Source organism: Notechis scutatus, chromosome 2 (assembly GCF_049901735.1).
Source record: "Notechis scutatus isolate UNSWTSFEM ecotype Mainland chromosome 2, rNotScu1.2, whole genome shotgun sequence".
Taxonomy (NCBI): Eukaryota; Metazoa; Chordata; class Lepidosauria; order Squamata; family Elapidae; genus Notechis; species Notechis scutatus.
Genome location: NC_142010.1, coordinates 636,851 through 655,091, shown reverse-complemented (window position 1 = coordinate 655,091; position 18,241 = coordinate 636,851). Strand labels below are relative to the sequence as shown.

General features: G+C 39.4%; 1 protein-coding gene across 1 annotated transcript; it reads right to left on the bottom strand.

The window, feature by feature from the left end:
• Positions 1–16,490: 16,490 nt before the first annotated feature.
• Positions 16,491–17,937, bottom strand: LOC148131607 (vomeronasal type-2 receptor 26-like). Its single transcript, XM_087958806.1, has 2 exons — positions 17,811–17,937; positions 16,491–17,392 (listed from the first exon to the last, which is right to left on the bottom strand). Exons 1-2 carry the CDS (start codon positions 17,935–17,937, stop codon positions 16,491–16,493), a joined length of 1,029 nt encoding a protein of 342 aa, XP_087814932.1.
• Positions 17,938–18,241: the final 304 nt, after the last annotated feature.

The window sequence follows — 18,241 nt, the reverse complement described above, 5'->3', positions numbered from 1 at the left end:
CACGTATGTGCGAGAGGAACCTTTACCTTTACCTTATATACATATGTATGTATATACACTCACACACACACACTTTATGAATTAAAAATTCTTTCAGCTCTTCTAATATTTAATCTCTGACTTTCAATTTATTTGGAGAAATATATACAAGTGCTGCCTTCTAGTCAAATCTGAACAATTTACAACATGGAATTAATTTCAGTTGGCTTTATACCTGTGGAATTTTATAGATGCTCAAGACATAGGAAATATGATCAAAGAGTTCAGAATTCATCTCTTCAAGAATAGCCAGCAAGTTCTTTTGTCTTCCACATCTGTAGTTTGGGATATTCCCCTGTCCTGTAGACAGCACATCCAGCATGGCCTCATATGTCATTCTTGCATTGAAAAAGTTCTGATAGATGTTGTAGCCCAGGGTGATGTTGGGTAAGAGCCTTGAATTCTGGTTGACTTCATGAACAGACAACAAGAAGGGAAGAATGTTGTAGAAGGTTTTCTTACTGCAACATAAGAAATTTCATCATCTTGTTTTACTCTATATGAACGATTTATGTGATCAACTTAAAAGCAATTGGGTTGTTTTTGCGAATAACATAAAATTATTCAATTCTACATATAATTCTGTTGTTGTGCAAAGTGAACATGACTATGTTACTGAATGGTCACCTATTTAGCAACTTCAAATTTTGATTAATAAATGTTCTATGTTACATATTGGTAAACGTAATTGGTAAATTTCAAGTATACGCTAAGTGGCATTAATCTAGCAGAGGACCCTCACCTTGTTAAGGACCTAGGTGTACTTATCTTTGGCAATTTATGCTCCACTGTAACAGTGTGGCTAAAAGAGCATTAAGAGTTGTAAACTTAATTTTGCGAAGCTTTTTTTCTGGAAACATTGTATTGCTAATTAGAGCTTACCTGTTTGCAAAGCTAATCTATCGCTCATATCAATTCACAACAATCCATAAAATGTAATTAAAATCATACCCTTACTACCAGGCACCAGACTACATATGCACACCGCTCACAACCCTTATTCCTAGCCCAATGCTTGGGGGGAAATCTGTATCTTCCCACTCCTCCAGAATGTTAATAAGGGATGCTACCAAGTGTATATTGTGTATGTTGTGATTATATTATATGATTTCTTCCTGTTATACCACCCTGGAGATGACTAACAGGTGAATTCAAGTGCTGGATTAACGAGAGGTATTACTGATCTGAAGAGGGATATCTCTTCAACTAGACTTTTTTAGACCTAGAGATTTGCTGCAGAATATTCATGGCTTTTAAGTTATTGTCCTATATTCTACAGTTAACTCCACTTAATGTGATTCCTTTGTGACTAAACATTAACTTATCACCTAAAGTCTCTCCCCTCCTTGAATTTGGTTTTTAAAAGGTATCCCTTTTATTTGAACCAAAAGGAACAGGGAAGCCACAAAAGTGGCAAAAGTGTTAAAGAGTAGAAAGAAAGAGGAGGCAAGGTGGTAGGAAATGTTGAGTAAATGTAAGGAAGGGGAAGAAACAGTGGGGAGAAAACACAAGAGATCTCACTCTGATCTAAGTTATTCATTCAATCACTTTATTGGCAGTTACTATTTAACTATTGTTAATAAATACTCATCTCAAATGATCTAAGCCCCAGAGCTCACTGTAACAACATTGCCAAAAAGGCATTAAGAGTTGTTAACCTTATTTTGTGAAGCTTCTTCTCTGGTAACATCAAATTGCTAACTAGGGCATACAAAACCTTTCCCAGACCAATTCTTGAATACAGCTCGTCTGCCTGGAACCCACACTGTATATCGGACATGAACATAATTGAGTGGGTTCAGAGAAGTGTACTCCACTCCTTCACTCACAGTAGAATTCCCTATGCCTCCAGGCTTGAAATTTTGGGCTTGGACAATCTGGAACTCTGCTGCTTGCAGTCCGATCTAAGTATAATACACAAAATGGTCTGCTACAATGTCTTGCCTGTCAACAACTTCTTCAGCTCCAACCACAAAAATACACCGGCAACCAATTCAAACTCAAGGTAAACTGCTTCAAACTTGATTGCACAAAATATAACCTCAGTGACAGAGTGGTCAACGTCTGGAATGTTTCACCCGACTCCATTGCTACAGCCTCAATCGATCACAACTTCAATCTAAAACTGTCTAATGTGGACCTCACACCATTCCTAAGAGTCCTTAAAGGGGGCGTGCATAAGTGCACCAGCGAGCTTTCCACCCCTGACTTACTGTCCCCATTTATCTGTATTTACTTCCTTTGTTCATGTTTATGTTTATACCTTCCTTGTTATCTTGTAGATGTTTGACAAACAAATAAAATAAATAATAAATAAATACAATAAATATGAATAAAAAAGTTACTGACTCCACAGTCCCAAGATAATCATTTTGAAAGCAGGCAGAACCCATCCAGGAAAGATTCATCATGGGACAGTGTTGGCAATGCCTGGTGTTTTCCAGGGTTGGGGCTGAGACTTGTGAAAGAACATAAAAGGAACTTTGCAAACTAAGGTTTTACAAAATCATTGTTCCCCAGGAGCCCTTCCTCTAAAACAAGGGTCTTCAAACTTGGCAAGTTTAAGATTTGTGGACTTCAGCTCCCAGAATTCCTGAGCTAACATGACTGGAGGAGGAATTCTGGGAGTTGAAGTCCACAAATCTTAAAATTTAAAGACCCCTGCTCTAAAGCAAATTGGGATGAGCAATAATGACTTGCCTTTCTCAAGGTGAGGAATAGGAGAAATGAAATCATTCTTAGAAAAAAACATTGGAGCAGGTAAAATCAATCACCAGAATTCTGGACATGCTGACAGTTACCTTTGTTGTTGCTGGGTTGGAGGCTTTGAGAACGAAAATTGGTACAATAGACCTGGGATTCCATACATTATTCCAGTAATCCAATAGTCTCCTGGTTTGTAGTAATGGAACCATTCCTTTTCTTCTATTATCACCTTAAATGGACATTTCATCAGCATACTGGCACAGGGAATTTGAGACAGAAGCTGAAGCAGAAAAAGCTGTACATGCAGCAGCAGCAACATTTGACATATCCTGCAAGAGATCCTTCCTACAGTTTTTTCTTCAGCACAGAGCTAAATCTCAGAGATCACAGAAGACCACAATTACAATGAGGAAGATCTAGTTTGGCCCCAGATTTGGAAGTTTTACCTTTAAACTTTTAGACTGCTATAGTATTTGCCCAGCTTTACCCCAACCTCTACCTTCATCACTGAAACAGGCTGTTAGAAATCAGATTATCAGGTGCTGTCTATCCCATTGGTTGTCACATTGATTGGCAATTAATTGTGGTGGTGGAAATCCCAAAGGAGAATAAATAATCATGGTTTTAAAAATGAAAAGGGGAATTGGGAACGAACATTGCCACAAAAGTGGGCAGTTGGAGAAAAGAGTTTTGTTTGACTCAGGAGAATAATACTACTTTGAGAATCAAGAAAGGAACAATCTGTAATCTGCAACTCTTGCATTGCAAAAACATACGGACCACACAACTCAATCAGGGCAAAGCAATAGACACAATCTGAATAGACTTCTGTAAAGCCTTTGATTCAGTGGTACACCACAAACTACTCCTAAAACTAAAATCTTACAGTATCTCTGGACACCTGCATAACTGGATAGACGCATTCCTGTCAAACAGACAACAAATGGTCAAAATTGGGAGCATCCTATCAAATTCTGTACCTGTCAAGAGTGGTGCCTCCGAAGGCACTTTTCTTCATACTCTACATAAATGACCTCTGTAATCATATTAAGAGCAACTGCATTCTCTTCACTGATGATGTAAAGCTATTCAATACCACAGACAATACTGCTACCGTTCAAAAAGACCTCGACTATGTATCAGAATGGTCAAAGAAATGGCTACTTCAAATCTCAAGAAATAAATGCTCTGTCTTACATATTGGCAAAAAAAATCAGAAAATAAAATACAGGCTGAATAGTCAAGACCTTGTTGATGATCCAATCTCTGTCAAGGACCTTGGAGTATTCATCTCTAATTATTTAAGTGCTAGAGCCCACTGTAAGTACATAGCCAAAAAGGCATTAAGAGTTGTTAACCTAGGACTTCCGGTGGCGAGGCAAGGACGGTTAGAGGGGCAGAAATCCACTCGCGGTTCTAGCCATCCTTTTCTTGAGTTTCTTGCAATCTTTCAGGGTGCTCGAGTCTCGGAGAGACCCGTGCCGGTGTGGGGAAACCTTGGGCTGCAGTGTGGGGAAAGCAATCCCCCTGCAACGAAGAGAAAGCCCTCCAGAGTGCAACGATCAAGAACAGCCTCCTGTCAATGGAGGCTCCGAAGTCCGGACTGCCACCGATGGGAAGGAAAGAGTGAGTGAAAGTTTGCAAGCTCGCGGGGAAAGAGAGCCGTGATTAAAGACAGTGGCAGAGAAGATATTTGACTGACAATAGACTGATTTCAGGCTGTAATATACTGTGCGAATGCCTGCAGTGAGCTCTAAGAGAAAGCGGCTACAAGAGAATCGGTCTAGTGAAAGTGAAGGTGCTCGGCAAGCAGAAGAGAAGTAAAAAGAAGTAAAGAGAACTTTGGAAGTCTGGAGACCAGCACGGGGGAGCGATTAAAAAGACTCTATTATCACTAACATTTGGATTGAAGCTATTAAATTGGAGCCAGAAGCAGAACGAAGCCGATCGGTGGGGAAAGACAGAGCGGCACCATAGGCGGTATCCAGAACGTTGAAGTGGCTACAACAAAGTAACAGATCTAACTGTCTGAAGGGACACAATCTAATCTATAAACTCTGGGAAAATTGAGAACTGGTCCTAGCAGAGGAGACAGTTCCTTTCTCTTTTTGAAGGAGATCAGATCAATTGATTTAAAGAACACTAAAATATAAGTAAAAGAGGAAGTCTTTAAACGAGTGGGAACATTGCTTACTGGCAGCTGTTACTCAGCAAATCTTCATTTGCCATTTCTGGTGTTCTCGAAGTGAAAGCTCCCAAAGCGAAAAGCGGGGAAAAAAACTCTTGTCTTTGGAATTTTCTTTTTTCTTTTCCTCTACCCTTTTCTGTGTGTACATACTTACTAAAATAGCCTCTCTTCCTTTCTACTTGTTGATGGTATGCTATGTTGAAATATGCTTGCTTTTTTTTCCTGATTTCCTCTTGATAAATATGTACATTTAGTAAAGAAATATTAGAGCGTTAAAATATTGGATTAATTAATTTAGTTAAGTTATTATTAATAGAGATTGTTATAATTTGAATGGGAATATAGGGGAGACAGTAAGAATATTAAGCATTAGTTATTTAACAATCTTAGAGCTCTCTAGACCAATATTATATTTCATTGTGTGGGTGTATCTGTGAATGTAATATATTGTATAGTTAAGGTTACTTTATATTGAAGTTAAACTAGAGAAATATATATACACTTTACTAATTAGTTAAGAATATAGCTATTTAATAGATTGATAGATTTTGGTCAATTTCAGTTACAGAACTAAGAATACTGAATGCCAATTTGGAATAATATATATAGCATTGTACAACAACAAAAACAAATTTTAAAGGAAATGACTACTACAACTACCACTGCTCTGAAATCTGGTAGGAAGGTTAATCCCACAATAATGACCACTTTGGCAACAACTTCACCTATGGCACAAAAAACAATAGAGGAAACACTACCAACAGAGAAGTCAACTAGTATCTCGAATGTGAATATTCAAGCAATGTTCCTAACCTTACAGGACTCATTGACAAGATTGCAAGAAACAATGACTAAAAACCACAGTGAAACAAGGGCAGATATTAATGAATTGAAGGAAGAAATGGGGAAACTAAAGACAGAAATGAAAGCGGACATTTCCAAAGTAGAGGATAAAGTGGGGGTGTTGCAGCAGGCCTTGGAGAAAAATGAAGTTATAATAAAAGAAGTAGAGAAAAGAACCGAATGAACGGAAAGGGAATTAGAAAGGGTGGATGAAGATCTCAAAAGCATGAGTAAAGAAATGGAGGACTCCCTCGTCCTCCTAGAAATGGACAAGGCAGCAACTTACCTAAGATTCCAAAATGTGGCAGAATCAAAAGAAGAAGACCTGGAATACTTGATGGCAGAAATACTGGCCGGTTTATTGAAGATGGATAAAGATGAAATTCAAAAAGAGTTTGATGAAGTCTACCGGGTCAATACAAACTATGCAAGATGCCACAAATGTTCCAGGGAAGTACACATACGATTCACTAGAAGATGTGTTCGAGACATGATATATAGAACCTCAAGAGATAAAACAATAACCTACAAAGAGAAAGAAATTGTGATTCTTAAACAGATACTGAGGAGAATAAGGGAACAAAGGCGTGATTTTAAATTTCTGGCAGCATATTTAAATAAAAAAAAGAATTACATTTAAATGGCTTATTCCAGAAGGAATGTTAGTGTCGTGGAAAGAGAGGAAAATCAAAATAGACACTATGGAAAAAGCCCAGGATTTTTACGAATGGATGGTGGGCCCACAGGAGCAAAGTAGTAGGGAGGAATTGGACACAAATTTTCAAGAAGAATACAGTGGATATAAAAATAGAACTGGAACGGTAGGAAACCAAGAGAATACCTATCCACAACAAAAGACAGAAGGAACCACATCAACACAAGCGCAAGAAGAGAGAGGAATTGTTACACGACAAAGAGTGAAACAAAACTAAATAGATGGGAGAAGAAAAAAAATTACTATCAATAAACATAAATGGTTTAAATTCGACAATTAAGAGAAAAAGGATATTATCTAAATTAATTAAACAAAATGCAGATATAACGTGCCTTCAAGAAACCCATATAAAGAAGAAGGATGAAAAATATTTAGAATGCCCGAAATTAGGAAAGTTATTTACCACACCAGCAGATGAGGAGAAAAAGAAGGGAATCGCAGTATATGTGAAAGAGGATTTGAAATCTGAGCTAATATGGTCGGACTAGAAGGAAGGACTCTGGGTTTGCAGATCTGGATTAATGATATTCCACTTCTTTTAGTAGTAATATATGCCCCAAATGGAGACCAAAAAGAGTTTTTTAAACACCTATATAGAAAATTGGTTGAATTGCAAAAAAGAAACATTTGCATAGTAGGGGACTTCAACTCCATTGCTGATTTCCAAAAAGATCACAGTAATGCCGGGAAGAATAAAAAGGGGAAGAGAGAGCTCCCCAAGATCTGTAGGGAAATGATGAAAGAGCTAAATCAGACAGATATATGGAGAAGATTACATCCTGAAAAAAGACAATTTACATTTTATTCAAATCCCCACCAAACATGGACACGGATCGATATGGCATGGATGAGTGGGGAAATAGCAAACGAGACAAAAGAAATGGAAATTTTGCCTAATGAATGGGCAGACCATAATCCAATACAGGTAATATGGAAGGGCAGGGCAAAACCAAAGAAAAGATGGACCTTAAACACTCAATTAATAAGAGAGAAAGAATACATTAATAAATTAAAGGAAGAATTTAACTTTTTTATAAAAGAAAATGATAATGGAGAAACCACGAAACAAAATGTTTGGGATACGATGAAGGCGGTTATAAGAGGCATAACAATCTCTTATAATGCCAAGAGAAACAAGGAAAAATATTCCCAACAAAACAAATTACAACAAAGAATTAAGGAGCTAGAAACCCTTCTACAAAATAACCCAAAAGAACCCAAACTGCAAAATCAGATAAGTATAGCCAAACACAAACTGAATTTAATTGATCAAGTGAAAATGACTATGAATTTGAACTTAACCAGACAAACCTATTTTGAACATGCCAACAAGCCAGGAAGATGGCTATCTTATAAATTAAAAAAAAGAAAGAGAAGAGATTGATATACCAGTTAATAGACAGCAAGGGAAATACATACCAGGAAATAGAACAGAAAAAAGAAATCATTCATAAATACTTTGAAGATTTATATAAAAGAGAGGACGTCAGTGAAGATAGAATAAGGAATTATCTAGATGAAGTAAAGGATAAGGCAACTGGGGAAGAAATGGCTGAACTACTAAATAAAGACATTACTGAATTGGAATTGAAATCAGCAATAGAGAACCAGAAAAATAATAAAACCCCGGGCCCAGATGGGATCCCAGGGGAGCTGTACAAGGCAATAGCAGATCAAATCGGACCACTTATGGTGGAAGTCTTTAATGACGTTTTACTGGCAGCCAGGATGCCGGACTCATGGAGGGGGGTGTTGATCTCGCTGATCCCGAAGGAGGATACAGATCCCAGATATATAAATAACCACAGGCCAATTTCACTTTTAAATACTGATTACAAAATATTCACACTTATTATAGCAAACAGATTAAAAAGGATCTTAACCTTGTATATACGTGAAGACCAAAACGGATTTCTCCCAACTAGGCAAATAAAGAACAATGTAAGAATAGTATTAGACATACTAGAATTCTACGAAGCCCACCCCGAGAAACAAGTAGCACTTATGTTCCTAGATGCAGAGAAGGCTTTCAACAATCTAAATTGGCAATTTTTAATTCAAAAAATTTATAATTTGAATTTGGGCACCAAATTTGAAAATATTATAACAACTATATATGATACACAACAAGCTAATATAATAGTGAATGGGGAATGCACTCGCCCAATAAAGATAGAAAAAGGAGTGAGTCAGGATTGTCCACTCTCTCCCCTGCTCTTCATATTAGCATTAGAGACATTATTAACACGAATTAGGTGGAATTAAGATATAAAGGGATTAACAGTTAAGAAAGAGGAATATAAATTGCAAGCATTTGCGGATGACATGATTTTCTTTATTGAAGAACCCAAAGACAGGGAACCAAAATTGATGAGTGAATTAGAGAAATTTTGAGCAGTAGCTGGACTTAAAATAAATTTAAAAAAACCAAATTAAAAACCAAAAACTAACAGAAAAACAGAAAACAGAACTAGAAGAAATAATGCATATACAAGTGACAAAGAAAGTGAAATACTTAGGAATTTGGTTAACCCCACACTGTAAGACACTTAAAGAAAACAATTATGATAAACTGATACACCAGGTAAAGAAAGATTTAGAATCATGGGGGAAACTTCAAATTTCACTACTAGGCCGAATTGCTACTATTAAAATGAACATTCTCCCCAAATTCTTGTACCTATTCCAAACGATCCCAATCAAATTACATAATTTTTTTTTGAAGAACTTAATAGAATAACCTTGAAATTTATTTGGCAATGGAAAAAACCCAGAATAAATATCAAAGCAATGCAGGATATGAAGAGCAGGGGAGGCCTAGCATTTCCAAATTGGGAGTTACATCACATGGCCACCTCGTTAGTTTGGCTGAATGATTGGGTGAACTTAACCAACAAAAGAATATTATTTTTAGAAGGCCATGATTTACAAAGGGTGTGGCACGCTTTCTTATGGGATGTAGGGAAAATCAATCAAAAATACTTCCATAGACACTTAATCAGAGATGCACTATTAACAAATTGGAAGAAAATATGGAAAAAACATTACACAAAAATACCAGTATGGATTTCAACAATGGAGGCAATGATTCACCCAAACAATTTGGAAATTACCAAAATGATTAAATACAAAGATTTACTGGACCCACAAGGAAATTTGAAACCGAGGCAGGAACTTCAGGAGCAAGGACAAAAAATTGATCAATGGGTTTATATTCAGATTCAAAGCAGATACAAAAAAGACAAAAAAGAATTTGGAATCAACAATAAATTGCAACAATTAGATAAAATTTTATTAGGATCAAATAAAAAAAATATAACAAAATTTTATAATTACTTATTAGAAACAGAACTAGAAGAAGAAATTGTAAAAGGAAATATGATTGCTTGGAGTAAGAACGTAGGGCGCAGCATCACATTAGTGGAATGGGAGAAAGTTTGGGGCAGAAACAATAAGATTACCAAAACAGCTGCATACAAGGAAAATCTTTATAAAATGTTTTATAGATGGCATCTCCCTCCTTCGAGGATAGCGAAGATGCACCCCAACATGAGTCCGCATTGCTGGAAGTGTAGGAAAAAAGAAGGAACCTTTTTCCATATGTGGTGGTCTTGTGCAGAAACCCAAAAGTATTGGAAGAAAATCAAAACTTGGTTGGAAGAAATCACAAAAGAGCAGATCGAATACAAACCAGAGTCCTTCCTACTAGGGATTTTTGATAAGCAAATTTCCAAAAAAGCTAAATACATAACAATACACATTTTAACAGCGGCCAGATTAGCCTTCGCTCAACACTGGAAACAACTTCAAACTCCATCAGAAGAAATGATTATTGAAAAAATCTCAAAATGCAGAAATGGATAAATTGACTTTGGCGCTAAAAAACAAAGACACTTCACTATACTACGATAGCTGGAATTGTTGCTATAATTGGATTGACCAAAGATAAATTATATATCATAAGGCATAAAAGAAAAGTATCAACCCATAATAACGAGGTAGCGATATAAGTCAAACACAGGTGTGGTTATATGACACAAGTTAAGGTTATGAAAACAAAAGAAGATCTTGCAAACTGTTAAAATAAGAATACTTTTAACCTTGTAACCTCCTTCTTTCTTTCTTCCCCCTTTCTTTTTCTTTCCTTTCCCAAATTATTTCCCTTTCTTCCTCTCCTCTTTTCTTTCTTTTCCTTTCTTTTGCTTATTTGTGTATGTATTGTGACTGGTTTTATTTGTAAAAATTAATAAACTACATTTTTTTAAAAAAAGATTTGTTAACCTAATATTATGTATCTTTTTCTCTGGTAATATTACACTACTAACTAGAGCATACAAAACATTTGCTAGACTAATACTCGAATAAAACTCATCAGTCTGGAACCCACATTATATACCTGATATTAACACAGTTGAGAAAGTCCAGAAATATTGCACAAGAAGAGTTCTCGACTCCTCTACTCATTGCAGAATACCTTATGCCACCAGACTTGAAATTCTAGACCTAGAAAACCTAGAACTATGCCACGTTCTTATCGATCTACGTATAGTATATAAAATCATACATTGCATTGTCCTACCTGTCAATGAATACTTCAAATTCAACCATAACTGTAGTGGAGCGGCGGAATAACAGAGGCGAACATAGAGCAAACTTCAGCTTTATCTTTATTGAAACAATAAAGGGTTGCCGCGACTGCCACACTAACAAGGCACCCAGCTGGCGGGCAACAGCTGATGCCATTTGACAACTCCCTTTTATAGTCAGCTGTCAAATGGCGTCAGCCAATAGGAACGACCCATGTTCCCACTGGAAGCACGGACCGGAGTGAAGACTTCAGCTCAATGTTTTCGGAATGCAACACTCCTTTCTCCCCGAATGGAGCATGCGTAGTCCTTCAGGTAACTCGGGCGCTTGCGCAGGTGACCAGATCTTCTCAGCTCTGACAGAGCTGCTGCTGGATGGGACTCCTCCGCGTGGCGAGCAGCTTCTGGTGACGAAGAAGCGGGCACCTCAGCTTCAGGCGGCCCCGGGTGCAGGACCAATGACTATTCAGTTAGGCTCGCATCGCTGTCACTTTCATGGTGAGCTTCCTTGGGTGCTGGTGGTTTCGCTGCAGCAAGAACGTCCGGAGGTCCACCTGTAGGCGTACCCAAATGCCCCCTTAGTTGGTCGACATGGCAGTGCCAAATGCGACCATCTTGCAATTAGACCCTGTGTAAGACTTAGGACCGGTTACTGCCACAATTCACCCAGGCATCCACAAAGGGTGACCTGCATAGTTCCTAGCATAGACCTGGTCATTCTCAGCAAACTTCCTGGTCTGGCTATTTGATCCCAATTTTGTGACTGGGGTGTAATTTGGATGGAGTCTGTCTAGAGTAGTCCTCAGATGGCGACCCATGAGGAGGTCAGCTGGAGATCTATTTGTGGTGGTACAGGGGTTAGGAGGTACTTAGCAAGTCTGGAGTGCCAATCTATGGGCCCAAACATCTCCAGGACATCATTAGCAAATCTGACTGCACTTTCAGCCAGACCATTACTGGCAGGGTGAAAAGGAGCTGTTAGGGCATGTCTGATTCCTTGGTTAGCTAGGAAAACCACAAATTCACAGGAAGTAAACTGGGGGCCGTTATCAGACACAATGGTGTCAGTGAGGCCATTGGTGGTGAATATTCTCATCAGGGCCTTAATGACAGCTTCTGAGGTTGTGGAGGTCATTAAAGTCAGCTCTACCCATTTAGAAAAAGAATCAACCATCACTAAAATGTTCACCCATGAAAAGGGCCAGCCAGGTCAATATGCACCCTGGACCAGGCCCCCCCTGAATCTTCCCATGTTCCTGGAGAGGATGCTGGTGGAGAAGGTCTGGTGGCCTGGCATGGCTGACAAGCATTCACCCAGCTAGTAATCTGAGCATCCATGCCCAGCCACCATACATAACTGCGAGCTAGAGCCTTCATCCTGACAATGCCAGGGTGAACCTCATGCAGGACTTCTAAAGCTGAGGTCTGCAACTGGGAAGGTCTGCACTACCCTGGTCCCCAAATAAAGCAGCCTTGCAAAGAAGACAGTTCTTGCTGGCAAATTTTGAAAGGCATGAATTTGGAAGAATAAGGGGCTGTAGGCCACCCCATTCCCACCCAGTCAAGGTCTTGGGAAATTACCTTGTTTTTGGCAGAGTGGGAAGCAATATCAGAGGTGTTGATGGGAAGCTTGAGGTCATTGATTAGGAACACAGCATTGGTTGGTGCAGGATCCTCAACTGGAACAGGCAGGGGGCAGCGACTAAGGGCATCAACATGGCTGAGGATTTTGCCTGCTCAATGAACCAGCATATCGGATTATGCAGCCAGAAATAATGTCCACCTGGTCATTCTTGGAGACAACATTTGAGGCGTTTGTCTGTTGCTTGACAAAAGACCCAAAAGAGGCTTATGATCTATAACTAACTCGAAATGGTGTCAAAATGGAACTTCTTGACTGAAGCAACTGCATCCTAAGTCTCTTTTCAATTTGACTGTAGTTGAGCTTAGCTGGAGATAACGTTCTGGAGAAAAAGGCAATGGGTGCCTCAGAACCATTAGGCAATCTGTGACTTAAAATGGCTCCTGTGCCAAAAGGTGATGCATCTGCAACTAAGACTAAAGGCAAATTTTTGTTGAATTGAAATAGAACAGCATCAGATGTAAGTAATGATTTGACTGCTTTGAAAGCATAGGCTTCCTTAGGTCCCCAATGCCAGAGGGATTGTTTGTCCAGGAGTCTATGCAGAGGTTCTGCAATGGAAGCCTTATGTGGCAAAAGTGAAGCATAGAAGTTAAGGAGCCCCCAAAAATCCTGAAGTTCAGTTTTGTTAGCTGGTGTGGGTGCCTTGTGAATAGCCCTTACTTTGGATTCGATTGGGTGAATGCCAGAGGCGTCAATTCTGTACCCCAAAAATTCGACCTGTGGGGTGGCAATAGTGCATTTCCCTTTTTTCAATTTGAGACCTGACTTTCTGAAACACTTGAGGACACCTCTGACTCTTTGCAGTAACTGTGGCTTGTCAGGGGCAGATATTAAAATGTCATCAAAATAAGGTATTACGCCAGATAACCCTTGAAACAGTCTTTCCATTAATGATTGGAAAATTCCTGGGGCTACACTAACACCAAATTGGAGGCGCATACGCTGAAAAGTGCCCCTGTGCATTACAATAGTTTGTAGCTCTGCAGCTGTGTCATCAACAGGGAACTGTTGATAGGCTTGTGATATGTCTAGTTTCACGAAAATGGTTCCTGGCTCAAAAGAATGCAGCAGGTGCTGAATAATTGGGACTGGATAAGCGCTGATTTGTAAATATTTGTTTAACAAGCACTTGTAACCAGCACAAATTCTTAAACTGCCATCTTTCTTCAAGGGTGTTACTATTGGGGTTTCCCTTTTTGTGAAGGCCACGGGCTCTAATATGCCCTGCTTAATTAATTTGTCTAGTTTCTTGTCCAGCTTAGGACGGATTGCAAAAGGTACTCTTTGAGGATTTAAACGAATTGGAACTGCTAGAGTGTCCAAGTTGAAAGAAATTGGGGTTCCCAAAAAAAAGCCTAGGTCTTCGCTGAACACATCAGCATAGTCATTGAACAAGGCGTCCACCTCTGAATTTGCAATAGAGTGGATTCTGCCTATATAAAGGCCAAGGGCAGGGAATCAGTCTAACCCCAACAGGCTTGGGAGGGGACAATCCACTTCCACTAAGGCAAGTGACTGTTAAAATTTTAAAATTGAATAAAAAACTTGCCTTTTTCAGATGACTGGGATGGTTCTGCCTTGGTAGTCATGTAGGGTTAAGTTGCACGCTTGAAGACTCTTCTTTGCCAACCTGGGGAGCTGTCTTTTCAATGTGCTCCACAAGATGATGCACAGTGCTGAGCCAGTGTCTATCTGCATCCTGCAATGTTTCCCTTCTAAAGAAATAATAACACTGATTTTTTTAGAGCCTTTGATTGTCAGCTTGGCATGGTAGCAGGTGCAACAGTCTTCAATTTGTTTTTGAAAGTGCTGAGTTGTCTGAGGTTTCTGTGGTTGGGCAAAAGGCTTTCCTGCCTGACAGATCCTGGCTAAATAACCCTTTCTCTCGCATTTTAGACAAATGGCATTCCTGAACTTGCAGGATGCCCTAAGGTGATTTCCTCCACAGCTTAGACAGATGGGTTGAGATCGTGGAGGTTGACTGGGAACTGACCTGTTTTCCCTCTGACTGGTTTTGGACTGCCTGAGGCGATTTACCTAACTAGTTTCTTCAGAGCCTTCCTCTGTGGAGGCTTCATCGTAATGAACGGCTGAGCTGTTCTGACTGACTGGATTTCCCTGAATTTCTGCTGTTGAAAATGGTGACAGCTCTGCAGCTTGAGATTCCTCTATTGCTAATTTTAGGGTCATATCCCCTTTAGTCAATAGACGCCTTTGTAGCCTTAAGTCCTGGACTCCACAAACTAGTTGATCTAATAACATGTCCTCCAGATTGTCTCTAAATCCACAGTGCAAGGCAGCTGTTCTTAAAGCTGCCATATATTCACTAATAGTCCCTCCCTCAGCTTGGGTCCATCTCCTAACAGCATGACACCTGGCAATTCGGGAGAGCTTAGGGGAATAATGGTTAGAAAAAATTTCCTGCAATTCTTCCCATGGAACAGTCTTAATTGAATACGAAGCCAGCAATACTGTAGCAGTGTCAAACACTGTGGCTCTGCAAAAACTTAAAATGTAATTTTTTTTTTCTATGGTTGGAAATGTCAGCGAGGTCTATGGCATCTAGGAAACAGTCGAATCGGTTTCTGTAGGACTCCCATGTCTCTGCTGTCAATCTGAAAGGCGGGAATGCAGGGTTTGAAGTCATCTCATCTCAGCGGTGGCGGTTCTTCTGAGGAAAGTTGAAAATCAAGCTCACGAATAGTGACAGTAAGCTCTAAAAGTGACATACAGCTCGGTAGTAGCTTGGGCTATTTTTGTAGTGACTTTGCTCAGCGATTCTTTGCTCTTATATGTATCCTGCCCTCGTCGCCAGTGTACTGGAGCGGCAGAATAACAGAGGCGAACGCGGAGCAAACTTCAGCTTTAACTTTTTTGAAACAATAAAGGGTTGCCGCGACTGCCACACTAACAAGGCAGCCAGCTCGCAGGCAACAGCTGATGCTGTTTAACAGCTCCCTTTTATAGTCAGCTGTGAAATGCATCAGCCAGTAGGAACAGTCCCTGTTCCCGCGGGAAGCACGGACCGGAGTGAAGACTTCAGCTCAGTCTTTTCAGAATGCAACAATAACAATACAAGAGCAAACAACAGACACAAACTCAAGGTAAACCACACCAAACTTTATTGCAGAAAATACGACTTCAGCAACAGAGTGGTCAATGTCTGGAATACTCTACCTGACTCTGTCGTTTCTTCCCAACCTTAGACTGTCTAATATTGACCACACCCCTTTCCTAAGAGGTCTGTAGGGGGTGTGCATAAGCGCACCAATGTGCCTACCTTCCCTGTTTTTTTTCTGTTTTTTTCCTTATTCATATCCATTTCATGCATTCATAAGTATGTTTATAGTTATACCTGTTATTTTATAATTGCTTCACAAAATAAATAAAAAACATCATCCCTGAAAATGAAACATAACACCAACCTATATAGCAACAAAAACACACATTATTAGCCATAATCTTTAATTTAGATTAAAACCATATCAGAACATCTCTGGTAACAGTTTATCCAGCCTGGTTTCAGAAATTTTATTAATGTCATTGATGATAGTTATCCTTTAACATGAATCCAGACGGTGACAATTGAAAGATATGATTAATTGAAATAGTTTGAATTGTTTTAGCAACATTACTACTCAATTATTATAATTCAAAATGCACACAGAAAGAAGAAAAATAAGTGAGAATACATAAAACTTTACTTCAAGATATGTGATTTTATACTGGATGTAAACTGAACAAAAATGAACACCAACACAAGGAGCCTTAATGAGATTTCATCATCAGATGTTCCTTGGTGTTTATGTCAGGTCTCAGTGTAATAATGTAGCACTTGGGAACAAAAATACAACCCAATAAACCTAGGCTGGAGGCCAAGATGGAGAAGATCTGCACAGCCACCATGTATTTCCCTTTGGTGCTCAGGTAGCTGGGGACAAAGGAGATCCAAACACTGCAGAAAACCAGCATGCTGAAGGTGATCAGTTTGGCTTCATTGAAGGTCCCTGGCAGATTTCGAGCCAGAAATGCCACCAAGAAACAGATGGCAGCCAGAAAACCCATGTAGCCAAGGGCAGTGTAGAACATGGTCACTGAACCTTCATTGCACTGCAGCAGGATGTGTTCTGGCTGGGAATGAAAGTCAGAATCTGGGAACGAGGGAAAGATTCCCAGCCATGTCATACAGATGCCTACTTGAATACCAGAGCAGGATAAAACAATCGAGTGGACCAGACCCTTCCCCAGCCATTTTCTCATCCTGCTTCCTGGCTTTGTAGCCAGGAAGGCCACCACCACCATTACAGTCTTGGCCAGCAAAGAAGATACTGCAACAGAGAAAACAATACTGAATATGGTTTGTCGAAAGAGACAGGTCATTTTCATAGGGCGACCGATGAATAGAAGGGAGGTCAAGAAAGAAAACAGGAGAGAAACCAGGAGAACATAGGTGAGTTCACAGTTGTTGGCTTTGACTATGGGAGTTTCTTGGTGTTTAATGAAGATTCCCAGAATAAAGGCAGTGGTTAGGGACAAAGCAATGGCAAGGAAAGTCAGGATGAGTCCCAGTGATTCTTCATAGGATAAGAAGCTTATGCTTTTGGGGACACACTGATCCCGCTTCTTATTGGAATACTGGTCATCTGGACACTTTTCACAATGGACTGCATCTGAAAAAAAATTGGTTAGTACGTATCTCTTTCTGCTGCTGTAGGAGCATGAAAACCACATCAGAAATCAATTATTTCATTTTCAAGAAATAATATCATATTTCTGCCCAGGTATATTCATATGACACAACAATAGTTCAAATAACCAACAACCTTTTTAAAGGCTGAAGATGAATGTGATTATCAGCTCTCGAAACTTGTCCTCTTTCCCAAAACCAAGCAAGAAAGTAACACCTCAATAGATTATTTTAATGCTTCCATCATCGTGCAAAATTCAGTGATAGTGCTCAATCATTGAAATGTTTGTGGATGCCTTCAAGATGTGTAATGTTTTTTCTTGCTTCTTGATCAAATACCCCAAAAAAGCAAAAGAGAAATTTGATTGTATCCTTATTGTTTTTGAAGCCACCGACTGTACCTTCTTGCCCAGAGAATGTTCCTTCCATACACAGAGAACAGTCGTAGCAGCAAACTGGGGCTCCCTCTCTCACAAGCTTGGCATAACCTGGGGAGCAACTTTCTGTACATCTTGAATAAGGCACCATCTAAACATAAACCAAAAGATTTATAAGGGCAATATATAAATTAGAGGCAATATATAAAGAGACGTGGTGGGTCAGTGACTAAGACGCTGAGCTTGTCGATCAGAAAGGTTGGCCGTTGGGCAATTTGAATCCCTAGCACCACATAATGGAGTGAGCTCCCATTACATGTCCCAGCTTCTGCCAACCAAGCGGTTCGAAAGAATGCAAAAATGCAAGTAGAACAATAGGGACCTCTTTGGTGGGAAGGTGCCAGCATTCTTTGCACCTTCAGCATTTATTCATGCCAGCCACATGGCCATGGAGA